Raw genomic sequence first — 14079 nt, 5'->3', positions numbered from 1 at the left:
AAGAGAAGGCAGTCTAGGAGCCTCCCAGCAATTGTGGGGTTGTATTTTATTTTACTTAGAAAAAAGAAAGAGGGATGGAGAGGACAGGGGACCCAAGGGGAGGCCTTGCGGCGTGGGAGGGGCAGGCGGGCCTGGGGACCTGGGACCACTTCACCCAGCGTGGCTTTTGATCCTTTGCTCTGGGCTTTGAAACCGTGCCAGAGCGTTTTCCAAATGCAGGCCCACCTGTCTTGACCAACAACTTCATTCTCCATGGCAACACGGCTCCCCGGCTCTTGCCCCCCACCGCACCCTTCCTGGCTCGGTAAACTCAGGAAAGGAGAAGCAGGGATCGCTCTTCCCCATCTGCCTCCTGGATTGTTCTCCGGAACCAGGAGATTTAAGGGACCCTGGAAAGCCATTCATCCTCCTCAGGTTTATTTAATATTTCTCCGGCTCAGAAACAGATACCTACCTCCCCGGCAGATGCTGCCTTTTTTTTTTTTTTGAAAGCAGTTTATTTCCTGGGCCTCCTAGACTTTTCTCTCAGACCAGCAGGAGCCAACGTAGGTGGTGACATGGAGGACTAGGCAAAGCCACTGTATTTTTTTTTCCTTCCCAACGGGTCCCTCAGTGTAGGAAGTACACACATTTTATTCAGCTGGAATTTAATCCTTTAAACTGTCTTAATATAGAATTCACCTCATGCATTAAATAATCTTATGTCATGTTAAATTGCACTTATTTTTCTCATAAATAAATTAATATAGAACAATTAGATGTGTTATTATAATAATACCGTGTATCTTATTAGTTTATTTTCCCTCATAAAATATATAGGTATGAAATAAATTCAATATATTAAAGTAATAATACACAGCTTATTGGCTTGTGTGTTTATTTTCCCCATAAATAAGTGAATATATAATATATTAAAACCACACTATACATCTCATTGGACTGTGTGTTTATTTCTCTATAAAATATGCCTACAGGCAGTGTTTAGCGTCTTAAAAATCACAGCACACACGCCATCTCTATGCTAGCAAAACGAGGGAGACATATGAATTGGGGCTTTGATTTCTATGGATAGCAAAACTAGATAATTTAGTCTAATTAAAAATGTTCTTGCAGCCATGCTAGGCTGTTACAAAGATCAAGGATACCAGAAAGATCTCACTAATTACCCACCTTCCAGCTTTCTTTGGTCAGAAGGAGAATACCCTTCATCAATGCCAAAAGGCAGGAGCTGCAGAGAAACCCCATTCAGGGATGCTGGTCTGTAATACCCAGGGATCCCTGCGGCTTCAGTTCTGTAGATGATTGGTTGTTCCATGGCCCAGCAGCACCAACATTACCTGAGCTAGTTAGAAATGCAGAATCTTAGGCTCTACTCCAGACCTCCAGAACCTGAACCTGCAATTTAGCAGATTTCTAAATGATTTATAGGCACATTAAAGTTTGAGAAGGACTGCTAGATTACATTGCCACCTTGCTTTCTGCCTTCCTCCACGCTTAAGAATTTTTGAGAGCTGGGCATGGTAGTGCACACCTACTGTCCTAGCACTCAGGAGGTCTAGGCAGGAGGACCATGGGTCTCGGGCTAGCCTTCATAGTGAGGCCCTGTCTCAAAAAAGGAAAAACTGGTCGTGGTTCATACCTGTAAACTCAGACCTCAGAAGGCTGAGACTGAAGGACTGCTGTGAGTTTGAGGCTAGCCTGATTTACATAGTGATTTCTAGGCCAACCTACAAAATGAGAGTCTATCTTAGAAAACAAAACAAAACTCAGAAAAAAAAAACCCTCAAAAAGTAAGATAGAAAGGTCTGGAGAGTTAGTTGGCTCAGTAGTTAAGAGCACTGGCTGCTCTTGCAGAGGACCTGAGTTCAGTTCCCAGCATCCACAACAGTGTGGCTCACAACTATCTCTAGTTCCAGTTCCAGAGGATCTGATCCTCTGTTTCTGACCTCCACAGTCACCAGGCATACATGTAGTGCACAGACATATATATGCAGGTATACGCAGGCAAATATCCTTACACTTAAAAATAAAATCAGCCGGGCGGTGGTGGTGCACGCCTTTAATCCCAGCACTCTGGAGGCAGAGCCAGGCGGATCTCTGTGAGTTCGAGGCCAGCCTGGACTACCAAGTGAGTTCCAGGAAAGGCACAAAGCTACACAGAGAAACCCTGTCTCAAAAAACCAAAAATAGCCGGACGGTGGTGGCTCACGCCTTTAATCCCAGCACTCGGGAGGCAGAGGCAGGTGGATCTCTGTGAGTTCGAGGCCAGCCTGGACTGCCAAGTGAGTTCCAGGAAAGGCGCAAAGCTACACAGAGAAACCCTGTCTTGAAAAACCAAAAAAAAAAAAAAACCAAAAAAAAAAACAAACCCCAAAAAACCCAAAAATAAATAAATAAAATAAAATAAATCAATCAATTAAATAAATAAGATAAAAGAGAAAGAGAGAGACACACAGAGGGAGAGATAGATAGATAGATAGATAGATAGAGAAGGATTTTGATCCATTTTACTTGGCTATGACCTTCCAATTCTTCCAACTTCATTGTTCAGAGAATCTCAGCTATGCCAGCCTTGCTTTCTCATGTTAAAATGAAAGGTCCAGCAAAGCTCAATCTACCTGTTTAGATTCATGTGTTTTCTTTATGATAGGGAAAGTCATTTCCAATCCAGGAAATCAGGGCATCCATCTTTCCTCTTGGTGATTACTAGAGAAGAGTTGAAATTCTGCTTCCAATAAACACACGGCCTTTTTGTCTCTATCCTTCCCCAAATTCATCAAGTCACCATCTTTGGTGATAGCACAGAAGAATAAAAGAGGCAACACATTTCCAGGAGGAAGAGACACCCATCTTTAATTTCCCCTTTCAATTTCAACATCAGGGGATCCCTGTCAATACGGAATGCATCCCACTTGGCTCCTTTTCCTCTCTTCATCTCTAGGGCCATTCTGCCTGCTTTATCCTGAGATTTTACAGTTGAATGTAGAGGAAAAGGGAGAGCAAGACTGGTTCCTGGGTAGGGAAGTTGACCTCTCCAGTGGTGGCAGGCTGGGACATGATTCCTCTTGGGTCAGGACCAACTATGAGTAGCCTGTAGCATAGATAGGTTATAAATTGGCTGTGGCTGGAGCAGGCAGGCTTCAGTGCAGGCCCCAAAGCAGCTGGTCAGTCTATTGTGCTCTTTAGTGAATCCTTCTTGCAAGAAAAATGGCTCATTAATGCTACAGTGAAAGCAAAAGACCATTAAACTGAGGAATTACTTGCAATCATGATAACCCAGAGTCATTTAAAAAAAAGTTAACTTATGCCTGGGCAAGTCCCTTCCCCTTTCTGGACCTTAGTTTCTCTGTCTGTGAAATAAATGGAAGAATTGAATGTTTCTAATGTCGTCTACATTAGTTTATGCTAAAAGTATGTTTGTGAATCCTCACAGGTGATGTTGTGAAGTTTATTATGGCTGGAGTTGCACTTTAAAATGACTCTTTGTTTGTTTGTTTGTTTTGGTTTTTCAAGACAGGGTTTCTCTGTGTAGCTTTGGAGTCCTTCCTGGAACTCACTCTGTAGCACAGGCTGGCCTCGAACTCACAGAGATCTGCCTGCCTCTGCCTCCCAAGTGCTGGGATTAAAGGTGTGCGCCACCACCGACCGGCTAAAATGACTCTTGATGTTTGGCAGTAGCCTATCTCCACATTTCTGGCGGACCATTTTAACAAAATGTAATGTATATCTTTGCACCTAGAACCATGTTCACAATCATTTACTTACATCTTTTCAATGAGCATGCCACTGGATACAGTGTTATGTGCCAGGAGCCATATATTCATTAAATGGTACAAGTATTCGGAAGTGTCCTACCCAAGTCTGTCTGTGGCTTTCATCCTTTGCCATCTTTCCAGATATTTGTCTATGTTTACCATTATTTAAAAAGACTAGTCCATTTCATTTGCAAAGAACCACTGGAATTCCTTGACACATGGTATAACAGACTTTTATCAGGTTACTGGGCATCAGAACATAGGCACAAATTATGAATTTCCCTAAATATCCCTACAAAATTCTGATCTTCCAGACCTCTGATAAGCATCATGGGCTCTACTTTGTAGCTTCCTAAAATGTGCTGTCAATCAAATGTATGCCTGCGATTTGCAGAAGGTGGCCTCTAGGGCCCTACTTTATCCTTTCTGCCTTCTGTGGCCACTATAGCCTAGATCCTCCAGTGACCTCCCACTGATTACTTCCAGTTCTCCATTCTCCATAGTGAGGCAGGGATTTCAATACTCCTTCCTCAGAGCACAGAGTGAGCCGTTGAAGAAGTCTATTTCTTTTTCAACGTAAGCCAATTTGGATACTCATTCAGTTCTGAATTTAGCTTGATCAAGTTTTAAAAGATTTATTATTATTATTATTATTGTATAAGTGTGTGTGTGTGTGTGTGTGTGTGTGTGTGTGTGTGTACTCATACCTTGACTCATGTGTAGAGGTCAGAGACAACTTTGTGAAGCTGATTCTTCCCAGTTGCCTAGACATGGGTTCTGAGGATTGAACTTGGGTCGGTGGGCTTGCACAGAAAGTGATTTGACCCGCCGAGCCGTTCATTTCTCCAGCCGTCAATGTTTCAAGAATTTTTTTTTTTTTTTTTTTGTGTGTGTGTGTGTGTGTGTGTGTACCTGTGTGTTCAGGTCAGAAGCCTGCAGAGGTCAGAAGAGGAGGTGCTGGATCCCCTGAAACTGGAGTTAGAGATGGCTGTGAGCTGCTATGTGGGCACTGAGAACTGAGCCTGGATCTTCTGCAAGAAAAAGTACTCTTAACTGCGGGGCTACCTTTCCATGCTTGATCCTTTTCTAAAAAATAAAAAAATTACATTTATTTATTTATTTATTTGTGTGTGTGTGTGTGTGTGTGTGTGTGTGTGTGTGTGTGTGTGTGTGTGTGTGTACATGGGCATGGAGCAAATGTGGGGATGAGAAGACAACTTGTGAGTCACAACTACTGACCTCAGATGGTCAGACTCAGCAGCAAGTGCTTTTACTCACTGAACTATCTTGCCAGTCAGTCTCCTGAACAAGTTTTGGTGAGTTTTCCAAAGTATTTATTTTGGTCAAAAGTATTACATTTGTCCAGGCATTGTGGCTCATGCCTTTAATCCCAGCACCTGGGAGGCAGAAGCAGGAGGATCTCCGAGTTTGAGGCCAGTCTGGTCTACAGATGGAGTTCCAGGACATCCAGGGCTACACAGAGAAACCCTGCCTTCAAAACAAAAACAAAAACAAAAACAAAATCACATTTGACTAAACAAAATTATTATTCTTTTCTTTTTTTCTTGACAGAGTCTTATTATGTACCTCTGGTTGTCCTGGAACTCACTATGCAGACCAGGCTGGCTTTGACCTCACAGATGCTGTGGAATGTCTTTCTGTATATTGTGAGTATGTGTTGCTCTGATTGGTTGATAAATAAAGTTGCATTGGTCTATGGCAAGGTGGCTTAGAGGCAGGCAGGAAATTTAAGAAGATATATGGGAGAAGAAAGGAGAGGAAAGAGAGAGACACCAGCCTGCTGCCCAAGGAGCAACACGCCAGCAAATCGGTAAAGCCACGGAACATGTGGCAAAACATAGATTAATAGAAATGGGTTAATTTAAGCCAGGCGGCGGCGGCGCACGCCTTCAATCCCAGCACTCAGGAGGCAGAGGCAGGTGGATCTCTGTGAGTTCGAGGCCAGCCTGGTCTACAGAGCGAGATCCAGGACAGGAACCAAAACTACACAGAGAAACCCTGTCTCGAAAAACCAAAAAAGAAATGGGTTAATTTAAGACATAAGAGCTAGCTAGCAAGAGGCCTGTCATAGGCCATACAGTTTGTAAATAATATTAAGCCTCTGAGTGATTATTTTATAAACAACTGTGGAACCACGGGGCCAGGTGGGACTGGAGAAAACTTAAGGCTGCACAGAGATTTTCCTGCCTCTGCCTTTCAAGCGCTGGGATTAAAAAGCATGCTCCACCATGCCTGGCCATTTCCTTATTTTATTTGTATGGATGTTTTGCTTATATCCGTATCTGTGCGTCCTGTGTGTGCCTAGTGCCTTCCAGAGGCCAGAAGAGGGTGTTGGATCGCCTGCAAATGAAGTTGCAGACCTTTGTGAGCTGGGAATTGAATCGAGGTTCTCCGGGAAGGGCGGCCAGTGCCAAGGCCAGCTCTCTAGCCGTTTTCTCTTATTATCATTATCATCTTATTATCATTATCATTATTATTTGTTTTGTTTTTTTGAGACAGGGTTTCACTATGTAGCCTTGACTGTCCTGGATCTCACTCTGTAGCCCAGGCTGGCCTCGAACTCACAGAGATCTGCCTGCCTCTGCCTCCCAAGTGCTGGAATTAAAGGCTTGCGCCACCACCGCCTGGCTCCTTTTATTATTATTGTTATTAATTTTTCATAGTATTGTGAATCAAACCCAGGGCCTCATGCTGCGTACCCAGCAAGTGCTCTACCACTACACGATATTCTCAGCTGTGGATAAGCTAAGCAAGTAGAAAATTATTTTAATTCTTCACCACATGCTAAGTTTTTCTTTGAGAACAATCTCAATTTTGTTTGAACATGTGACCATGCAGCCATTCACTCCAGGTACGTGTTCAGCCTGCATCCTTCTAATCTCTTTAAAGCCACCACCTCAAAGGGACAATTTCTAAGCCCAAATGCCACTAAGAAAAGGAACAACGCCACCCTCCCTAGAAATGTTTCATTAAATATTTGGAGAATCAAGACTATCTTTTCTAATATGCAAACTCAAACCTTTCTTCTGCAATTTTTATCACCTGAGTTCTTTGTTAAGTGTTAGACTTTAATTTTAAAACAAAACCTAAAATAATACACAACAAAAATTGCTTTAGCTTAGAAGAATATTGTCTGCCTAAATAGGGCCAACCCTCTCCATTTTCAATGAAATTTGCATATGATACAATGCACATGGTGTAATATATGGTGATACGTTACATAAAAGGATAGTATTGTGCTGTTCTCCTTTCTCCTATTTCCATATTTTAATATGCTAGTCATATTAAAAAGCAGAAGATTGACTCATAGTATTTCAGAGTGTGCATGTAATGTTATTATCACACATCTACAGAATTCTCTATGGTTGATGCTTTCTTGTTTGCTTCAATCCCACTAACACTGCAGCAGGGGAAGTCATATTAAACCCATTCTTCTTCTTTGAGGCTGAGACTCTGAGAAGTCAAGGAACTCGTCCGGAGTCCTGATATTTAAAAACGGCCAAGCGCGGACTTGAACCCAAGTATTCCAGACCCAAGTCGAGGACTCATCTCACTGTAGCATTGTCACACCTACCACCTAAAGTCTCAGCCAGACTGATGACACTTGAATCAGCTTACATTCGAAGAAACCACACCGGATCCGTATTGCATCCCTTCTACAGCAGCAGCAAGGTGTTATTTCCTACAGTGGGAAACTGATAACCTGATTACACGTTCTTCTTATTCTGAAGGGCCAGTCTTTGATCTTGAGTTTTTTGCCTCCCAAAATTTGGGCTGGGATGAGCACACAGATGTGCTTGGGGCCTAATTGTAGCACGAATCTTAAAAGGTCTTATTAATAAAAACAAACCCGGAGCCAGCGTTGGGGTGAATGCTGGAAGATCAGAGAAGCAGAACAACCACAGCCACCTCACCTTGCCAATTCCTCAGCTGATCCTGTTTCCTCAGACTGGAAGCTTCTGAGTTCTCATCCAGAGTGAATCTCAGCTGAACTGCTGCTCAAAGCCTGAAAGCTTAACCAGCTCTAGTTCCTGGTCCTCACGCCTGCCTTAAATACCTTTCTGCTTCCTGCCATCACTTTCCTGTGATTAAAGGCTCTTGTTACCATGCCTGGCTGTTTCCAGTGTGGCCTTGAACTCACAGAGATCCAGGCAGATCTCTGCCTCTGGAATGCTAGGATTAAAGGCATGTGTGCCATCATTTCCTGGCCTCTATATCTAGTGGCTGTTCTGTTCTCTGACCCCAGATAAGTTTATTAGGGTGCACAATATTTTGGGGAACACAATATCACCACATCTAATAATAGAATCATTAGGTTGATTTGCCAACTCCACCTGCTTCTTTCCTAAACAGCTTCTTCAACAAAAAGGACCAGAATCTGTTGTTTTGTTTTGTTTTTCCAGACAGGGTTTTTCTGTGTAGCTTTGCGCCTTTCCTGGATCTCGCTCTGTAGACCAGACTGGCCTTGAACTCACAGAGATCCACCTGCCTCTGCCTCCCGAGTGCTGGGATTAAAGGCATGCGCCACCACCACCCGGCCAGGACCAGAATCTGAGATGTGAACTTTTAATATATTCTTCTTCTGTTAGACTGACTCCCATGTCTGTGTTCTCAGCCTTAGGACCAGAGCCCTCAAAGAATTCTAGGCCAGGCATATTAGGACACCTGCAAGGCCAACACTAGGGAGGCCGAGACTGGAAGATCAGGAGTTCAAAGCCATCCTCAGATACATAGGAAGCTCAAGACCAATTTGGGTTACAGAAGAGTCTGTCTTAAAAAACAAAACAAAACAACAAAGGATAATTTCAGATCTAAACATGTCCATGTTCTATATTTGTCTAAGCACATCATATATAGTAGGAAATCAACTTTATTTCATTTTGGGGGTTGGATCCACTCAGACCCTCAGGTGAATTTCAGTAGACCAGTTAGAAAATTCTTTACCACAGGCTACTCTAGCCAGTGAAACTATGAAGGAGAATGGGGAGCTAGGGGGATTGGACTGCTAGGTTTCTAATCTTTTCTGCCCGAATTTCAAGAGCCAGCAGGGATTTAGGAACATTGAGGGTTTTGTTTGCTTTTCTGTTTCTTTGTTTGAGCCGGGCTCTCATTATGCAGCCTTGGCTGGCTAGGAACTTGCTGCATAGACCAGGCTGTCCTTGAACTTAGAGATCCAACTTCCTCTGTCTGCAAGTGCTGGGAGTAAAGGCCTGTGCCCCATGCTTGGTAATTTTGGAAAGTTTGAATGTACTCCCTATCAGAAAGAAGAGTGGCAGGGACTGCTGAACGAGACAGCACAACACATCTGGAGAATGGAGCCCAACACCAAACACACCGACTGTGACTGAAGTACCTTTGGCTCAGCCTTTTTTTTTTCCTTCTCTCTGTCATTAATAATTGACTATAGAGGACACTGAGTTCAACGATTAAAGAGGAAATGTATCTTCCCAACTCCCAGGCAGAAACATGCTGTTTATTAGACACCTTTGGAGTTTACTTCTTCCTTTAGACTCCAAATTGGTTCCTCAACTAGTGGGAGAGAAGGCTCTCTCTGGGATGAGAGAAAGGTAGTGAATGAAACAGGACAGCCACGTCACACTTGGGTCTAACTCAGGTTGAGGTTCGGGAATAATGCCTGGTCCTTAGACTCAAGAGTCCCATCCTCCGGGGAGAACATTTGAAAACAAGAGGAAAAGTTGGAGGGAAACTACGGTGATCCCCCTCCCACTGCCAAGTGTGAATGAAGTAGGAAGGAACCGGCTCCCTCCCACCTCAATAACCACTTTTCAAGCTTCAGTCCTCTGCACGCCACCCTTTCCATCTTGTTCTCCTCTCCTTTGCACACACCCCTTTGGCAAGTGAACATTCTCTCCTCTCCCGCTCCAGTCCCATCGCGTCTTTCTTAAAGAAGTTACTAACTGGTCCCTCCCCTCCCCGACCTGTCTGGGTCTAAAACAGAGCACATGTGCAGAGAGGAGGGGGTGAAGAATCAGAGAAGTGTTTTGAGCTCTTTCTCCTTGAGGGCTAAGCAAGACTCAGAGTGGCCAGGAAAACGAAGGGGTGGGGGCGACTCCCACGATGCAGAATAGAAAGAGGCACTATGACTAGAGAGCCAGACAAGGGCCACTGGGGGGATGGGAGCCAGCAAGGCAGAGAAACACAGATGGAGACAAGTTGGGGCCCTCGAAGAGAGGAATGCGGCCTGGCTTTTTTTAGGATAAGGAAACCTGAGAGGTTTCAAGGATTGCCCCAGACTTGTCCCACCTGCTCTGGCTTCCTCCCCTGAGCACCAGTGTTTACTGACATCTCTTCCTGAACTCTTGCCCTCCTGGACTTGCCCTACCTCAGGCCCCAGGCCTGTGGTCAGGCAGACACCCTGACACGTTACAAATGAGAGTGGGTGTTGGATTCTTGTCCTCAGAGTCCGGAGGAGGAGAATCAATGGCCTCTACCCAAGAGCTTCTCTTCTAATCCCAACCTGCCCTCTGCGAGAGTGAGCAAGGCACTTCCTGTGTTCCCTTCCCCAATCTTAACCCAACAGGCAGCAAGAAAAAGTGAAGTCCCACTTCTAAACCTTAGTTTAGAAATCAAAGCCTCAATAACTCTGCACCAATTCTCCCATTCTCCAAGCAAACTAAACTTTACCTATTCTAGAACACTCATGGAAAATTTGGGTAATCGTTAACACTTAACTAACATTGGATTTATAGACTTGAGACTTGAAATTGAAAAAAAAAACTTTCAGAGAGACTAAGGATAATGAGGTGGGGGAACTAGAGGAACGCAGGGTCTTTACTAGTTTTAAACACTTTTGAAAAGAGAATAAAAATTCCCTTCCTTCTCATCCCCCAGTAAACATCACCTGGCTCACTCATTGCTGCTCTCTGGAGAGATATAGGGAGTTATTTAAGTCTGAGTGAGTGAGCCAGCTACAGCTATGGATGGCTAGAGAGAGGATAAATACATCTAGAGAGATGAGTTGATGGATAGGCAGGGAACGAATATAAATATGGAGAGAGATGGACGAAGAGAAAGATGAATTGAGACAGAGAGAATATAAAGAGAGGCTGAGGGAGAGAAATGGATGTGTGAATGAGGAGAGAGCGTTTATGCAGAGAGAGGAATGGGGCGTTTCTCATCTTCCTCTTCATGTTTCTGGAGTCCTCGCTGGTCCCCCTGAAATGCCATTTTCCCACTCCTTGATTCCTAATGAATTCTCCTGGATTTTAGAGCCTGGCTCACACCCTGAGGTGTTTTTACAGCTTCCCGGCCTTTCTAGTCATCCTTTTGTCCCATGATAACATACTTCACCAGGCTGCCCTAGCCCAGTCATTCCAAGACAAACTGGGAGAAAGGAACATAGAAAGGGGGTTCTGGGCAGAGCATGGAGTCTGCTCTCCCATCTCTTGCTCTACTGCCTTGGGTGGGGGTAGGTTTCTTTGAGGGGAGAAGAGAGTGAGGGGCAGCTGGGTTGAATTTGTCCAAATCTAATAATCCAAGAACCTATTGAAGGCCTTGGGGGTTGGGAGGGGAGCAAAGTCTTGAATATTCTTCCAACTTCTCCCCCCTTCTCCCTCTGGTCCCTTCTTTCCAAAAAGTCTTTGAAGAAAGATGTTTTTGACGCTTCCATGTCGCTCTCAGATGGATGGGCTGAGAGTGATTGAAATGTCTTTGTCATGCTAATGCTTGGGGGGTGATGGATGGGCGCCGGGGCTGCCAAACTCTGGCCCGCTTAGCCCATTGGCCTGGGAGAGATCACATGTGCCCCCCCACCCCCACTCCCTATCCCCTTCCTAGGGGAGCGCTGGCCGGGGCAAGCTGGCCCAGGCCATGGACTCAAGCCTCAGAGCTGTGACATACTGCCGAAAGGTTGTAGGGCAAGAGGGTGTCTCCCCCAAACTGCCGGACCCTCCTTCAGCCTCTACATGGACTATAATAGGATGAATTCCTTTTTAGAGTATCCACTTTGTAATCGGGGACCGAGCGCCTACAGCGCCCCAACCTCCTTTCCCCCCAGCTCAGCTCCAGCCGTTGACAGCTACGCAGGGGAGAGCCGCTATGGTGGAGGGCTGCCCAGCCCAGCGCTCCAACAAAACTCGGGGTATCCTGTCCAGCAGCCACCTTCATCCCTGGGGGTGTCCTTTTCCAGCTCCGCTCCCTCGGGGTACGCCCCAGCGGCCTGCAACCCCAGCTATGGGCCTTCTCAGTACTATTCTGTGGGTCAGACGGAAGGAGATGGAGGCTATTTTCATCCATCGAGCTACGGAGCCCAGCTAGGGGGTTTGCCCGACAGCTACGGAGCGGGTGGAGTCGGCCCAGGGCTGTATCCTCCGCCGCAGCCCCCTTACGGAACTGAGCAGACCGCAAACTTTGCACCAGCCTACGAACTCATCTCTGAGGACAAGGAATCATCCTGTTCTTCAGAACCCAGCACTCTCACTCCACGGACCTTCGACTGGATGAAGGTCAAGAGAAACCCACCTAAGACAGGTAGGGCTCAGAGTGGTCACTTCCTCACCTTGGCCTAGGCATGCACAGAGGGCCCTGGGATAGGGTATGGTTCATCCCTTCATGCTTTGGTATTGGCAGGTAAGTATTCAGGTCGGCTGAGATTTCCCCATCGGGTAAGTTTGGGGCCACCTCCTTAAGGAGGTCTCTGCAATCTACTTCCTTGTCCATGGGCCCAGTTTGGAACCAGTATCTCATGTTTCTTTCTGAAGGTGAGTATGGATGGGAGATTGGTTCTAGATTTGGAAATTGCTGATGGAGGGTGTGTGTGGTTCTGCATAGGGACTTAAGTTTGAGTAGAATGATGAATGAGGATACAGAGTGGATTGGGAGGAGTGGCGGGGAGGGAGAAAGAGAGGAGAGAACTGACGCGGCTTTTCTCCCCGCCCCGCCCCTAGCGAAGGTGTCGGAGCTGGGACTGGGCACTCCCGGTGGCCTCCGCACAAACTTCACCACGCGCCAGCTGACCGAGCTGGAGAAGGAATTTCATTTCAACAAATACCTGAGCCGCGCGCGGAGGGTGGAGATCGCCGCCACCCTGGAGCTCAATGAAACACAGGTGAAGATATGGTTCCAGAACCGGCGCATGAAGCAGAAGAAAAGAGAGCGAGAGGGAGGCAGGGTGCCTACAGCCCCTTCAGGTTGCCCCAAGGAAGCGCCAGGAGATGCCTCCGACCAGTCCACGTGCACCTCCCCAGAAGCCTCGCCCAGCTCCATCACCTCTTGAGCTATCCGGCTTGCAGCGCTGGACCCAGTCCTATCATAGACTCTCCCAAACTTCACAGCCCTGGTTATCCTCCTCAAGGCCGCGCAACCAGTTTAGAGGAAACTGGGCAGGAGTGGGGAAACGTAATTTTTCTCAGATCTGGGGGTGGAGGGATGACTGATAGCTGGGGATCCTACAGGTCTTGGGATTTGGGGAGTACCCAGCCATCAAAGGTGGAGAAAAGGCCTTTTGCCTTTGATCTAGAGATTGGCTCAATGTCAACACTCTAGTGGGGGTAGGAGCCAGCTCACCCTGGATTCTCCTTTCCCTCCCGACTGGAGTTCAGTGCCTTTGAGCTTGGAGAATTCTCTTTGAGCACTCTTACCCCAACTCCCCTTGCTAGACCTGGGATAGAAAGAATCCTCAGGATTTTCCTGTGGGGGATGTGTTGGAGTGCAGGCACATTACCAGCAATCTTTAATCTTAATCCTTAATCCGGCCAGCTCACCGCAGACCTTACAATAGCACCGACTGCCTTGTGACATGCCAAAAAAAAAAAAAAAAAAAAAAAAAAAAAAAAAAAAAAAAAACCCAAACAAACAAACAAAGAAACGAAAAACACCCTGTCCCAAGCAATCCCACAAACTCTTTCCTGGCACATCTCTATTGCACTAATGCAGCCTTCTGAGGCTGTTTTGTGAGACCCGCCCCTTCCCACGGGCATCGCCATCACTAAATCACCAAAGTGTTTTGGAAGTTGGTACTGTTTCTGGAGCATCATTGCAAGGACCGTCTCAAGTAATCCTCAACCAAGAAAGGGTGGGCACTACCCCCTCCTCACCTCCTCTCCCCCTATTTATTGCCTCTGGAAACCCCCCACCCCATTCTCTTTTCCACAAGCCACCCTACCCCTGGGGCAGTCTGGACAGGTCCAGGAATAGCGACTGAGTTCCCAGCAGATTCCAGCATTTTCCTGAACTTTGAAGACAGCAGAGAGGCCATTTGAGTTTCTGGAAAACTATGTCCCAAGCAAGCCAGGTTCCCTTTGTATCTAAGCTACCTCATTTCAATAAAGTCTGTTTCTCCCTT

At 45.9% G+C, this 14079-nt stretch overlaps 1 protein-coding gene across 1 annotated transcript; it reads left to right on the top strand.

The window, feature by feature from the left end:
- Positions 1-11701: 11701 nt before the first annotated feature.
- On the top strand, positions 11702-13011 carry Hoxb1 (homeobox B1). The gene is made up of 2 exons (XM_052759476.1): positions 11702-12266; positions 12683-13011. Exons 1-2 carry the CDS (start codon positions 11702-11704, stop codon positions 13009-13011), a joined length of 894 nt encoding a protein of 297 aa, XP_052615436.1.
- The last annotated feature ends 1068 nt before the right edge of the window (positions 13012-14079 follow it).

Source organism: Peromyscus californicus, unplaced genomic scaffold, assembly GCF_007827085.1.
Source record: "Peromyscus californicus insignis strain IS unplaced genomic scaffold, ASM782708v3 Scaffold_3__1_contigs__length_106647218, whole genome shotgun sequence".
NCBI classification, from domain to species: domain Eukaryota; kingdom Metazoa; phylum Chordata; class Mammalia; order Rodentia; family Cricetidae; genus Peromyscus; species Peromyscus californicus.
This window is presented reverse-complemented; position numbering and strand designations above follow the sequence as displayed.